The sequence below is a fragment of the Ornithorhynchus anatinus genome, chromosome 4 (assembly GCF_004115215.2).
Source record: "Ornithorhynchus anatinus isolate Pmale09 chromosome 4, mOrnAna1.pri.v4, whole genome shotgun sequence".
Classification (NCBI taxonomy): Eukaryota; Metazoa; Chordata; class Mammalia; order Monotremata; family Ornithorhynchidae; genus Ornithorhynchus; species Ornithorhynchus anatinus.
The window spans coordinates 42285765-42301128 of record NC_041731.1 but is presented as its reverse complement, the minus strand read 5'-3'; the positions used below and the strand labels follow the sequence as shown (position 1 = coordinate 42301128).

Genomic DNA, 15364 nt, shown 5'->3' with positions numbered 1-15364 from the left:
TTGGAACCCAGGTCCTCTGGCTCTCAGGCCCATGATTTTTCCATAAGGCCACTCTGCTTCTCACTTTTGACTCCACCCCAGAATGTGGGCACAGGATTTAGAATTCTAGAACTGAATAGGTGTTCAGGGGGTCAATTAGTCCAGTCTCCTACCTCCAGGAATGGAAATGATTAACCCAACCAGAACAGATGGCTGATTGTTCTCTGGTTAAGGAGACTCCACCGCTTTCCTTAGTTGCCCGTGTTTTATCATCCTGGCAGTCAAGAAATTCCTCCAGAGGCCTGATCCGGCTTTTTCTTGCTGCAATTTCAATAATAATAAATTATAATAATAAATGTATTTGTGAAATACTTACAAAGTGGCAAGCACTAAACGTAGTGCTGGGGTGGATACAATATAAACCTATGGGACACAGTCCCTGGCCTTAATGGGTCTCGCAATCTAAGAGGAAGGGAGAAGTGTTTTATCCTCATTTTACAGATGAGCTAACTGAGATACAGAAGAGTAAAATAACTTGCCCAAGGTCACATGGTAGGCAAGTGACAGACCATTTCTTCTTGTATGTTTTCATATTGACTCCCATGCCCATGGCCCACACTAGCTGTTTCAGATTTTTAACTCCCTCCGCAAACCCATTGTCCCCTGTCCTCTACCATCTCTTTCCCCCAATGACTTAACCATATACTTTATTGCTAAAATTGAAACCATCAGGCGAGATTTCCCTAAAATCTCCCAAGCACCTGCCCTCCTGCCCCCTCTTCAACCCCCTCTTCAACTCTCCCAGTTTTTCCAGGAGTATCTCAAGAGATCTCCCATCTCCTCTCAAAATTTACCCCCTTCCCCTATGTCTACAGCTTCTTTTCTTCATACCTTATCAAAATACTTGCCCTCTCCCTTTTCCCTCTCTGACTTCCATCTTCAACCATTCACTTTCCAATCACTTCTTCCTCAGTGCTTTCAAGCTTGCTTATTTATCCCTAATCCTAAAAAAAAAACCCTCTCCCTTGACCCCATGGCTCCCCTCCAGTTATCTCTCCATCTCCTCTTCAAACTCCTAAAAGGAGCTGTCTCTACCTGCTGTCTCCACTTCCTCTTCTCCAATACTCTCCTTGACCCTCTCCAGTCTGGTTTCCACCTCCCTTATCCTATGGAAACTGCCATCTCCAAAGTCACCAATGATCTTCTTTCCAAATCTGACCATCTCTATTCTATCCTAATCCTCCTCAACCTCTTTGTGGACCAACTCTTAGAAACTTCAACCTTGGCTTCAGTGACACTCTCCTCTCCTGGTTCTTCTTCTATCTCACTGACCATGTCTTCTGAGTATCTTTTGCAGGCTCCCTCAAGTCCCTCAAGGTTCAGTTCTAGTCTCCATCTACACCTACTCCCTTGGAGTAAGCATTTGTTCCCATAGCTTCAACTACCACCTCTACTTCCCAAATCTACTTCTCCACCCTTCTCTGCAGCCTTGCAGTTCCTCCTGCCTTCAGGACGACTCTATCTGGATGTCTCACTGACACCTCAAAGTTAACATGTCCAAAACAGAATTTCTCATCTTCTCACCCAAACCCCACCCTCATCCTATCTTTCTATCACTGCAGTCAACACCACTATTTTCCCTGTCTCACAAGCCCAAAACTTTGGCATTATCCTCGATTCATCTTTTTCAACCCTCATATTCAGTGTCATCAAATCCTGTCAGTGCTACCTTCACACAATTACTAAAATCCGCCCATTCCTCTCCATCCAAATTGCAACTATACTGATTCAAGCACTTTATCATTTCCTGCCTTGACTACTGTACCTACATCCTGTCTTTTCCCATTCCAGTCTATACTTCACTCTGCTGGATCATTTTTCTTAAAAGAAAAAAAGTTAAGTCTGTGACTCTCCACTTTTCAAGAACCTCCAGTGATTGCCCATCTATCTTTGCATGAAACTGAATCTCTCTACCATTGGCTTTAAAACATTCAATCAGCTCTCTCCCCGACCATACCTCACTGATTTCCTACTACAACCCAGCCTGCACACTTTGCTCCTCTATAATGCCAACTTATTCACTGTATCTCATCCTCATTTCTCTCGATACTGACCCCTTACCCACGACCTCCCTCTGGCCTGGATCTCCATCCCCCATCATATATGACAGACCACTGCTCTCCCCACCTTCAAAGCCTTGTAAAACAACACATCTCCTCCAAGAGGCCCTCCCCACTTAAGCCCAGTTAAGCCCTTCTGCATCACCTGTCTATCTCCCCTGATTAGACTGTAAACCCGTCACTGGGCAGAGACTGTCTCTATCTGTTGCCGATATGTACATTCCAAGCGTTTAGTACAGTGCTCTGCACATAGTAAGCGCTCAATAAATACTATTGAATGAATCACCTATGCATTTGCATTTGAACCCTTTAAGCACTTGATATTCACCCGATCCTGTAATTTATCCATAATTTATTTATTTATTGGATGTCTGGCTCCACCCCCAGGCTATGCTGTAAGCTCCTGTGGGCAGGGCATGTCTCTCCCTACTCTGTTGTACCGTACTCTCCCAACCGTTTCATACAGTGTTTCGCGTATAGTAAGCTAAGCGCTCAACAAATACCATTAATGGAGTGATTTGATTTCCCTGTGGATATGGAGAGTCAGGGGGTTCCTCATAAAAAGCCCCACAAAAATTTTATTGCCATTAAAGACTCCCTCAACTTCATTTTAATTGTACCACTTTGGCCACAAATGATTTAAGGGTTATATAACTACGCACTTGTTTATAGCATGTGGGCCTCTGAGCATATACCCAAATATGAATTAATAAGGTACACGTCCAGTTGTCTTTGTACTCGAAGATGCCACCACTGATGGTGAAATTCACCTGTGAGTGAATGTGTGACCTAAAAGACCAAGGTAGGACCCACAGTCCTAGCCTTATTGTGCACACAAAAAGTGTATCTTTTATTGTGTTGTCATGTGTGGTGTTTGCAGCATCTGGCACTGTCTCCCTGTCCTCAGTCCATACATATTTTCTGTTCAAAATGCTTACTCTATTTTCAATTGCAGTGCACCATGGTGGTCTTTCTGCGGTCACTGACTCCTGGTTTTTAGCTGGGTTGTAGTATTTTTTTTTGTTTCTTTTTGCACTGTAAATATACAACTTTCCAATTGTAGTCTACTGGTGAGCTGAGTTTGGAGGAGGCAGACAGTTTTAAGAAATGCCTTTTCTTATATCCTCACCCATTTTGGGTGAGCTTCATACTTCTAAATCGGACTGTTCGGATATCCAGGAAGTTGCCAAGTGGCACCTCTGCCTATTCAGTGACCAAGCAAGCCAATTCTGGACCATTTCCTCATGTTGACTTTTTGGAGAGCAGTTATGAAGTAATAATAATAATAATAATAATGGCATTTGTTAAGCACTTACTATGTGCAAAGCACTGTTCTAAGCGCTGGGAGGATACAAGGTGATCAGGTTGTCCCATGTGGGGCTCACAGTCTTAATGCCCATTTTACAGTGGAGGGAACTGAGGCACAGAGAAGTGAAGTGACTTGCCGAAAGTCACACAGCTGACAAGCGGCAGAGCGGGAATTTGAACCCATGACATCTGACTCCCCAGCCCATGCTCTTTCTGCTGAGCCACACTGCTTTTCCCACAAACAGTAGGACTTACCCTTAGTCATCAGTGATGGTAGTTCATTCATTCATTCAGTAGTATTTATTGAGCACTTACTATGTGCAGAATACTGTACTAAGTGCTTGGAATGTACAATTTGACAACAGATAGAGACAATCCCTGCCCAGTGAAGGGCTCACAGTGTGAACCATCCACACTCATCCATTTCCCTGAAGCCGGAAGCATGCCTTGTGGGATGCTGGGCGAGAGAACAGGTGCAGTCTGGAGCCTGTTGCAGTTTACAAAGATAGGACTAATTGGAGGCAAAAGGTTGGATAAATTCACTTTGGGAAAATCCTAGCCTGGGGATTCAACGTGGCTTTAAAGTCAACTTGGCTCCTTTTGTAATTATACTGTGATTCTTCGAGGGTCTACAATACCAATAAGTATTGACCTGCCCACAAAAACAAGCACTGCTGGGAGATACAGGCAAGAGAGGAGGATGGGAAAGAGTCTTTTTGAGCAAGTAATCTAGGGAAAAGGGTGAGAAGCAGCTTTAGTGAATAGAATAAGTGCCTGGGAATCAGAAGGTCCTGGGTTCTAGTCCCGTCTCCACCATGTCTGCTATGTGACTTCACTTCTCTGTGCCTCAGTTACCTCATCTATAAAATGGGGATTAAAACTGTGAGCCTCATGTGGGATGGGGACTGTGTCCGACCTGATTAACTTGTATCTGCCCCACTGTTTAGAACAGTGCTTGGCACATGGTAAGCAATTAACAAGTACCATTATCATTATTATTATCATTAATAAATGGTGTATTATTAGGAGTTAGGATATATGGGTACAAGTTCTGGGCTACAGCCCAGCTGTCACTTTCAACTAAACACATAACTTCTCTGAATCTCAGTTTTCTCATTTGGGAGGCATCGTGGCCTAGTAGAATGAGCCAGGAGACCTGGGTTCTAGTCCTCACTCTACCACTAGTCTGTTGTGTATCCTTGGACATGTCACTCTAGGCCTCAATTTTCTCTCCTGCAAAAAAAAGGTAAGAAGATGCTCTCCTAACCTTTTAAGACTGTGAGCTCTATGTGTGGGGCAGGGAAAGGACAGGATCTGATTATCTTGTATCTTTCCCAAGGCTCAGCACAGTGTTAGATGCCCAGTATATACTTAATAAATACCCAAGTTATTATAAGATAAAGAGAATAATCTCTGTTTTTCTCTCCTTATAAGGCTATAGTGAGGACAAAATGAGAATTGATGGGATAGTGCTTTAAGGAATTTTTTTTTTTACGTGCCATGTAAATCTGAAGTGGTTTTATATGAATCCCTTCTCCCATCCTCTTTTCCCTGCTCTCGAAGGCCTAAATGCAGTGTTCCCATTGCCGAAGTTGGATGGGGCCAGGAGCGTCTGCCTCTGGGAATCCTTTCACTCTCAGGCTGGGTTGTTTCCCGCTGAGGAACCCGCCCAAAAGGGCAGTGGGAGTGCCTTTTCCCAAAATAGCCCAATGAAGGGAACTGGCAGTTGAGCAGACTAACAATGCCACACACTTTCCTCCCTTGTAGGCTGGGAGGTTACAACAAAGAAGTGCTTCTTTTGATGAGGTGAGAAGTCCCCAGACTCAGAGGATATTCTAAAGAAACAGAGCAGATTTCTTAGACTCTTGACTATTCCTATATCTGTGAGCAGTTACTTCCCAAGGGAAGCCAGTGAGTTTTTCCATATCAAAGCTTAGTTTTGTTATTCACAAGGAAATCCCAAATTGTCCAGCCAGAGGATCAGTTTCAGCCCCCTATATCGAAAGAAGCAAGTGGGATGATTTTTTTTATTTCAGCCCCCTTCAAAGTGCTGGCTGAACGTCTGGACTGTAGTTACCCATGTTGTAGAATAGAAGATGAAATGGATGTTATGTCACTGAAATGCACAGCTCTTGGGGAAAGGCAAATTCCATTTCCTCTGGCCCTGACACATAAGTGAGAAAGCACATTCATCACAATCATCATCGTCAAACCGAAGGACAATATAAGTAGTGGTAAAGCAGAAAGGGAGCCCTGGGTATCACCCTGAGCTACCATCCCTTGCATTATTGTTTGAGAATCATGGCAGGCAATTGGGCAGTGATTTTTTTGAGTTCTATCTACTTTCTAGCCCCTTAATTTTTTTAAAATTAGGGTTACATTTGCAGAATTTAATTCAGATTTTTTGAAAGTTTTATCAATGTTTTCCTTGCTAAAAAGGATGAGTCAATGCACTGATTTAGCCATGGGTAATAATAATGAAATATTTTTATGGTATTTAAGCACTTACTATGTGCCAAACCTTGTACTAAGCATCAGGGTCAATAGAAATAACCAGATATGGCAGTCCTTGTCCCACAAGGGGCTCACAATCTGTATAGGAGGAAGAAAAGATACTAAATGCCCATTTTATAGATGGTTAACTTTTAAGTTAATTTGGTGCCTTTGTGTGAAGTTTTGCCACTATTTCAGCAGTGTGAGTAGGATTGATATTTTAGAATGGGTTATGTGGAAGGCTTGGTCATTTTAAAATGTATTATAAATATAGATGTTTGTGTCTTGAGTGTGTGGGTGTGTGTGTCTGTGTCTAAGGAAGGGAGAAAGCACATGCGTACCATGATTCTCAAACGATAATGAAAGGGATGGTAGCTCAGGTTGATACCCGGGGCCCCCTTTCTGCTTTACCAACTAGTTATATTGTCCTTCGGTTTGAAGACGATGATCGTGATGAATGTGCTTTCTCCCTACCTTGTAAAGAGTCTGAAATTTCTTTTGGTACCTTGTATCCATGGTCAAGTTTTGTTTACTTCTGATGAGAACGTCACCATACTTCTCATTTTAGTGTAGGGCCTTCACCTAGACTTGGATATTGCTCAGTTTTACTTTGGCATTGCAGTCCATTCCCCTAAATAAAGCACTGATGCCTTAACATTTCTATGAATGCCAGTGGGGGTGGGGTGGAAGAGCGTATGTTTAGCCATTTGAATCATGTGCAAATGCCAGAAACAAGTAATGTTTCTGAAGAATCACTTGCTGAGCAGATGTCACATATGAATCATAAAAATAAAAGCTAGAGTGAAGCCCCCAAAGCTGTAAATTTTGCAATTGAAGCCCAATTTGTACCTGAAATTTCAAAATTCGTAATTTGATCATTACCACCCCTCACCAATTACACATCACTTTTAAACCTGAAAAGTCCCCACCTTCCAGAGAATCTTAAATCCCAGCTCTTCAGATCCTCACTGGGGAGACCAAAAGGACCGTCACCAATTAAGAAAATTATCCTTGCTCTTCACCTTTCTGCATATGGAACCCTATACCCATGACTTAAATTGTTTTCATCTTTGAAAGCACAGCATATGCTGACTAGGTAAGGGGATATTTAATTAAATGGTGGTGGCTGTACTCCTTGGCTGTCACTGGGGCTGTTTGCTAGTCCTCTAGATGCTGATGTAGATAGGGATAATCTTCATTTCCAGCACAACTGAAGGTCCCAGCGGGGAATTGGATACAGTGCTTTAATATTGTTTTCTCTCACCAGGTGGTACCTGAAGATGCTTCAATGTTACAGGTGCAGGCAGTGGTTTCATGAAGCCTGCACCCAGTGCCTTAATGAGCCCATGATGTTTGGAGACCGGTAGGTCTTTCATTAAATCTCTCTCTCACTTCTCCCTCTTCCTTTCTTCTCCCTCCATCTCACTACCTTTCTCTTTATTGAATGATGCATAATCAGTGTATCAGTGTTGTTAGCTGCGGTCAGAATTGGGGCCAAACCCAGGCCAAAACCCAAGGAGGGAGGAAGTGTAAGCGTGAATGTGTGTGTGTGTGTGTTTGCATATATGTGTGTGTGGGGATGCATGTGTATGTATGTGTCAAGTGATCTGAACTTAGAGGGTTGACCCTACCTGGTTCCCTCCTCAGTGCTGACACATCCGGCCAAACAACCAAAGTGAAATTTCATCTCCTCTTCTTTGTAGAATCTAAAAACAATGGGGTAGGTAAAGTTTCTCTGTTTAATGGCCCACTGTAAAGTTAGAGCAAAAAAAAATACAGGTCTCCCAAAGAGGTCATGTTATGCTTAGGTTGGTGGGCAGAGAAGTATTAGCCCTGGACAGGAAGGTAATCTGATAACTGCAAATGGGCTTACTTATAACAGTCCTTATAAAATTCAAGCAGAGCATTTTAGGGGCTGGACTGCAACAGCAGCAAAGATTGAAAGGGTAGGTGTCTGTTTTGGTAGAGCCCTACTAAAGGTAGCAGAGCCCAGGCTGTGGAGAGAGACATATCCCACCCTTTACTTCTCCCCTTCTTTTCCAAAGAAAAGTGCCCAGCGAGATGGAAATTAGGAGGGAGGGCTCAAGGGATCAATGTTGGGCAATATAGCAAAGACCCCCTGGGGAATTGATTTTTTTACTTCTCAGGACCCATGGTCAGCTGGGTAGCTTCCACTGTCCAGAACTTCAGTTCAGTTCATCTCGCTTTCTTTTTTAGGTTCTATGTTTTTTTCTGCTCGGTGTGCAACCAGGGGCCAGAATACATCAAGAGGCTGCCCTTGAGGTGGTAAGTGCTAGACTGGGGCCAGTGGCCGGCCTGAGGCGACAGATAGTGCCAGAGAGAACCCTAGGTTCATTTAATCAGGCCTAAGTCTGGAGAACCTAGTACTGGCAGTTATTGAGGGCCCACTGGGCCCAATGAGTGTACTAGGTGCTTGGGAAATACAAAACCAGCAAGTGGCACATCCCCTTCCCACAAGGAGTTTACACTCTAATGGCAGAGTCAGACATTTTTGCATTTGTAAATATGAAAATATTTACAAATAATTTTAATCAAAGGAAGTAACTGATCTGGATATACCTGGGGATAAATAAGTGTGGGAGACTGTTGATGGGTTTGTATGACTTGGGACACCAAGAACTAACTGGAGAAGGCTTGTCCAAGGAGGGATTTTAGTAGGGGATCTAATGTGGGAAGCACTGTGGTTCATCAGATTTGTAGAGGCTGAAGAGGCGAGAGCAAGATACAGCCAAAAGCTTGGCTTGGGAGAAACCAAGACAGCAAGTAAGAGCAAAGAGAGCTAAGGTGGAACCAGATGGTGGAGAGCCTTGTAACTGGCTGAGGAGTTTTTGTTTGGATGTGGAGAGTAACAGCAGAGGGCTTTGAGTAGAGGAGAGATGTGGGCTGAGCGACGCAGCTGAAGGCCATTGGCCCATCTAAGATTCTGTGGAAAATTCCTCTACAGCTTCGGGACCATTTCAGAGGGAGGCCCCCTGGCCACAGTTCTGCAAGGACCCTCCCCTCTTTCCATCTCCCCTGTATTTCAGCTCTCTCCTGGTAAATTGGTCCATCCCCTTTAAAGCAGTTCTGAAGGATTTCTCACAGGACTGAGGTTTGGTTTGCATTGCACGAGAGGCCTGGGAGTCAACCTTCTTCCTTACTCATCTTTGGGGGGAGCCCTTCTCAACTGGTATACAGCTGTATACAGCATGAAGCTGAGCAAGGCCTGGCATCATTTTCCTATGGGAGTGAGGAGGAGAGGAATCAGGACAGACTGACCCTAACTTGAAGGACTTTCAGACTGCCAGTCAGTCTATCAATCGATGGAATTTATTGAGTGCTAACTGACACTTCCTAAAGACTAAGGAAAGGAGACCTGAATGAGGGACTGAGCTGGAGCAAAGATGGGAAAAGGTGTCCAAAAACTTCTGTCACTTCATGGTGCCTCAGCACATGAAGGTTTGAAGAAGAAAATTCCCCCAAAGGTGAAAGATTTGGAGTTGATCAATCAGTAGTATTTGAGTGCCTACAGTGTGCAGAGAACTGTATTAAGCTCTTGGAAGAGAACAGTTCAATGAAGGTGGAAATCAGGAAGCCTCTGCCCACAAGGGCCTTATACACCTCAAACTATTGCTCTGGTGAGTGAATTTCCTTTACAAAATGCCAAGAATAATAATAGTATTTGTATTTGTTAAGCGCTCTATGTGTCAAGCACTGAGAACCCGGTTTTCTCACCATGCTCATTTTTTCTTCAGTACCAGCATGGAGGAGTTCAAACCTCTCCCCCAGCTTTGGCCAGGGTTGGGGAAAGAGGGTTGGGGAACTGAGCTAGCTCATTCCTTTCTTATCTCTCTTCTCTCTCAGGGTGGATGTGGTTCACCTGGCCCTTTACAACCTAGGAGTGCAGAGCAAAAAGAAGTACTTTGACTTCGAGGAAATCTTAGCCTTTGTCAATCATCACTGGGAGCCCCTTCAGCTTGGGAAGGTAAACAGGAAACCATCTTGGCCAGAGGGGTGTGTGGGGAGGTGGGGTGGCAGAGGGACTATCGGTGGAATTGTTAGGAGGAGACAATACATCCCGAGATGGGGGATGAAGGCGTGACCCCCGCCATCTCCTAGCCAAAAGGAATATTTCTTATAAGTTTTATAAAATACGCGAAATCAATCCAGCTCTAAATGAGAACTGCAAGCCTCTTGGCTTTGGGCTGGAGGGGGCATTCAGGGAGTGTTTGGAAAACGCTGGATTTTCTATATGGAAGGGAAGAGGTGCTTCAAAGCCAGCTCAAAGTGTAATTTTCATCTGAGGGCCTGAGGCTGCTGAAAGTTAGAAAGTGAAGCAGAGCTGCCCCCAGTTGGCTTAATGAGGAATAGCATTAGGTGGGGCTGGATGAGAAATGAATAGATGGCAGTTTGAGGGGTTTTTTCACTTTGCAGCAGTAATGGAATGCCTGCAAGACCCAGAACCTGTGCCAGATGTGGGAGGAGGGACAGAGGCAGGAGAAGATACGGCCCTCAAGGGGCTGACAATCTGGAGGCAATAGCACACACATTCCATTCACACACGCATTGCATGCACGCGCATACACACACACAGAGCTGGGGGAAAGGGCAGAGAGACAAGAAGATTCACTCCCTGCCTTTTAGAGACTGATGCTTCCATGGTCTCATTGATGGACACTGATGTTTCTGCAAATCCCTCTTTTAAGCTGACCAGTACCCCAGTGGCAGAACGGGGACCCCACCTCCTCAATGCACTAAACAGCTACAAAAGCAGGTAAGACTGAGGGTGCAGGGGACTGGGACGGTCAGGAAAGGAGAGCAGAGAGGGATGGATAAGGTCGGAATCATCGCGTGAGATTTCATCTGGGATTGAAGTGGCCGAGGAGGGAAGGCAACAGCAAACCAGTTTGATTTTTCAAGCTTGTTGGTCCTTGCTTACTTGTTTGCCTATAGCTTTCCCTCAACCTCCTTAATATCCCTTGACAGCATTCCTTATAGTCTATTTTTCCCTCCGAACATAAGGCCCTGAGCAGTGCTCTTAAAGGGGAGTCAATTGATCCGTCCTATGGATTTCGTACCATCAAAAGTTCACTTCTTTTCCCTCTAGGCTGTAAGCTCCTTGTGGGCAAGGAACATGTCTGAACAAGTTTGTCATGTTGTACTCTCCCAAGCGCCTTGTACAGTGCTCTGCATACGTTAAGCATTGAATAAATGAGCTCGTTGTGGGCAGGGAATGTGTCTGTTGTTTGTTGTTTTGTACTCTCCCAAATCCTTAGTACAGTGCTTTGCACACAGTAAGCACTCAATAAATATGATTGAATTAAGATGATTGATTTCCCATTGCTATTCCTAGCTTTCCCTCTGGTTACCCATTACGAATTTGTTGACCCTCTTGAATCTGTTGGTATTCTCAGCCTACCACAACTCTTCTTGTGGTCCCATTTCCATGCTTCACCACCTTGGTTTTTCGTTGGGTTTTTTTTAATGGCATTCATTAAGTGTGTACTATGTGCTGGGCACTGTACTAAGTGCTGGGGTAGATATAAGCTAATTTGGTTGGACACAGTCCCTGCCCCACATAATAATAATAATAATAATTGTGGTATTTGTTAAACACTTACTATGTGCTAGGCTCTGTACTAAGTGCTGGGGTGGATACAAACAAATAGGGTTGTCCCACATGGGTTTTGCAGTCTTAACCCCTGTTTTAATAATATTGGTATTTGTTAAGTGCTTACTATGTACAGAGCACTACGGGTGAGATCACTGAGGCCCAGGGAAGTGAAGTGACTTGCCCAAGGCCACACAGAAGACAGGAGGTGGAGCTGGGATTAGAACCAGAATTAGAGTCAGATCCTTCTGACTCCCAGGCCTATGCTCTATCCACTAGGCTACACTGCTTCTTGAAAGTGAAAAAGTGATTCCTTATGTCTGTCTTAATCTTAGTACCTTCAGACCCCAGGTCCTGTAGTGTGGGATTTGGCAAACATTAATTTTACATTCACCCTGCCGTTCTTTTCATGATTTGTGTAACTGTCAATCCTGTCCTATTTGCCCAGGAGAACAGTCGCCATGACGGTTTGATCACAGGATGGTCCTGGTGCTTTGTTCCCCAGGGTGGGAGGGCAGGACTTCTGCTTGCATTTGCCTCCCCAAAGCCATTGGCCTGGGTTAGACTCTGTAGCTTTTCTCCTCCCGTCTGCCCTCTTGCTTTGCAGATTTCTCTGTGGCAAGGAAATCAAGAAGAAGAAATGCATCTTCCGCCTGAGGATCCGGGTGCCCCCCAACCCTCCAGGGAAGCTGCTGCCGGACAAGGGGGCCGGTCCGAGCGAGAACAGCTCCTCGGAGCTGCGGAAAAGAGGGAAGAGCAAACACCCTTCTGAGCACAGGTCAGTTCCGGTCTCTTCAGGTGAGCCCCAGAACCTCTCTGCTTTCTGTTCTCTGGTCCAAACGGAACAGATGATAGGGCAGTCCCTGGCAAGAACTCCATTGCTTACTTAAACCTAGCAAAACCCCAGATCCTGGCCAGGTCCCAGCCCTTCACATTATGGGATTCTGCTGTTGCTGCTTGGTGGGGTTGGGGAGCAACACAGATGAAGGCCTTCCTTCCTGCCAGCCTTCTGAGAGGAAAGAGTCATTGCCGTGGGGATAGAGTCAGGCTCAGCAGGACTTGGCTAGTGCTGAGAGATGTTCCACCCGACCTAACGCTGAACTTGACTTCTGAGGAGAATCAGATAGTCCAGTCCTGCTGGCCCCGGGGCTGCTGACCTGAACGTGGGCCCAAGAAGGAGCAGAATCAATCCCAGTGTGTACCAGGACATCATTTATTGCACCCCTTTCACCAAGGGTCCAGTAGGAAAGGCTCAACGGCCTTCTATTTGCCTGTGGGCGGTTGCTCCGGAAGTTTTGCAAAAGTAGTCTCAAAGCTTTCCTTTCTCCATGATTTCAGACCCCTGAGGCTTTTTCTCCAACCTCCCTCAGGGTCATATTGGAGGGGGGTCATGCCTTTAAAACTTCTTTTAATGCCTCTCTTCCCCCTCCTAGACTGTGAGCTCATTGTGGGCAGGGATTGTCTCTATTTGTTACTGAATTGTACTTTCCAAGCGCTTAGTACAATGCACGTCACACAGTAAGTGCTCAGTAAATATGATTGAATGAATTTAAAAGCTAGTGATTGGGCTCCTAAATGGGACCTGTCGTGCTACAGTGTCCTGATGTCACATCGTCATGTCTTCCCCTCCTGGGCTCTTTGGAAGTTTATTTTTTTTTTAGTCTAAGGTTGGCACTTGGCAAATCAGCTGCAGTGAGTTACTGTGGAATTTACAAAGCAGGTCCCAACAGTGAAACAGGTCCTCATCTCCTTTGTGGTTTAATCAATCTATCAGTGGAATTTATTGAGAGCACTTAACTACACAATTGCAAAAATGTGATAGAGTAAGTAGACATGATCCCTGCCCTTAAGAAACTTATAATCTAGTCGGGGAGAGAGGCCTTAAATCACAGATAAGGGAAGCAAATAAGAATTGGGATGAGGGATGATGAGTATCTAAGGGTAGGTCTGGACTCAAGTGCCTAGATGATGCAGGAGGGAGGGAAAATTGGTTGGGGAAGTAGCAGGTGAATCAGGTAAGGTTTCCTGAAAAGTGATTTTTTTTTTTTGGTAGGGTTTTGAAAATGGGAAAATGCTGGTTTGTCAGATTTGAAGGAGGCAGGAGTTTAACTCCATAGAAGCAGCATGATCCAGTGGAAAGACCCTGGGCCTGGAGTCAGAAGATCTGGGTTCTAATGCCAGCTCCATCACTTAGCTGCTGTGTGACCATAGGCAAGGCACTTCACTGAAGCAGCGTGGCTCAGTGGAAAGAGCATGGGCTTTGGAGTCAGGGCTCATGAGTTCGAATCCCAGCTCTGCCACTTGTCGGCTGTGTGACTGTGGGCAAGTCACTTAACTTCTCTGTGCCTCAGTTCCCTCATCTGTAAAATGGGGATTAAGACTGTGAGCCCCACGTGGGACAACCTGATTCCCCTATGTCTACCCCAGCGCTTAGAACAGTGCTCGGCACATAGTAAGCACTTAACAAATACCAACATTATTATTATTATCTGGGCCTCAGTTACCTCATCTGTAATATGGGGATTAAGACTGAGACCCCCCAGGTGGGACAGGGACTGTGTCCAACCTGATCAGCCCATATTTACCCTAGTGCTTAGTATGGTGCCTGGTGCACAGTACATGCTTAACACTATTAAAAAAATGCAGGGGGTTAACGACATTTCTCAGGTTTTTCCTTCTAAGTCCCTCAAGTGGCATTGAGCTGAATTTTTGAGCTTCTGGATGCTCCTAGCACAATTAGACACTTGCCTTTTCTCCTTGATGTTTAGGATGTGTTTGATAGTCTTCTAACAGATCTGACTCATCCCACTTTTTTCTCTCTCTTTTATTTCCAGTTTGCTGCCTCATGAGTTTCAACAGCAGAAAAGGCGAGTTGTTAGAAGAAAAAGATCAAAATTTTTGTTGGAGGATGCTATTCCCAGTGTTAGTTTCTCACTCTTTCTTACTCTCCACAACTTTCCTTTGCAGGGGAGACATGCCTTAGTAATGTCTTTAATTGTACAACTGCTTAGGACAATGCTTTGCCCACAGTAACCGCTCGATAAATACAATTGAATGAGTTGTCCTCTCTGAGTAGGGCATGATGGGAGCCCAGGGCAATCATGGCTCTAGTTTAAGAGAGGCAATTGGCAGGTCACAGCTCCTCTCTTGGGACTGTCTTTTAAAAGCACTACTCCGAACACAGACTCTCCCAGGGTCAACTTTTGGGGCAGGAGCTCCCTTCTTGGAGTAAACTTTTGGGGTGGGAGCCCCCTTTTGAGGGTCAGTTTTTAGGCTGCTGCTCCCTTTTTATTGGTGTACTTTAGGAATGTGGAAGAAAATGTCGTTACTGGGGTTTAAATGTCAGCAATTTTTTTTAAGAGCCAGGGGCTATGCAGGAGACAAGGCGAAGCACCAGTTTAATTTGATTGTGCCAAACTCAGTGTCCCACAATTTATGTCCAGCTCCACCCTGCTTCCTCCTGGCCTTCAACAGAGATCTTCATTGCTTAGTGGACAGAGCCCAGGCCTGGGAATCAGAAGGACTTGGGTTCTAATCCCGACTCCACCCCTTGTCTGCTCTGTGACCTTGGGGCAAGTCAGTTCACTTCTCTGTGCGTCAGGTGCCTCATCTGTAAAATGGAAATTAAGACAGTGAGTCCTGTGTGGGACATGGACTGTGTCCCGCCTGATTAGCTTGTATCTACCCCAGAGCTTAATACAGTGCCTGGCACATAGCAGGCACTTAACAAACAAATACCATGAGCACATCTCTCTTTTAACAAAGAGCCTGATGCTCACTGGTAAAATGTGGTAATCTGGTGGGATGAGTCTTTGCTATCCCCCTGGGTAGGGGGCACTTTAAATAGAGGAGG

General features: G+C 44.9%; 1 protein-coding gene across 2 annotated transcripts in view; it reads left to right on the top strand.

Moving 5' to 3' along the window:
• The window catches only part of PHF19 (PHD finger protein 19), a 33463-nt gene that overhangs the window by 12045 nt on the left and 6054 nt on the right, over positions 1–15364 (top strand). For both annotated transcript variants that reach the window (XM_039911794.1, XM_029063530.1), the window contains exons 7-12: positions 7168–7263; positions 8118–8186; positions 9765–9885; positions 10607–10674; positions 12119–12289; positions 14346–14433. In XM_039911794.1, coding sequence (XP_039767728.1) covers positions 7168–7263; positions 8118–8186; positions 9765–9885; positions 10607–10674; positions 12119–12289; positions 14346–14433 — 613 coding nt within the window. The remainder of the gene's footprint in view (positions 1–7167; positions 7264–8117; positions 8187–9764; positions 9886–10606; positions 10675–12118; positions 12290–14345; positions 14434–15364) is intronic.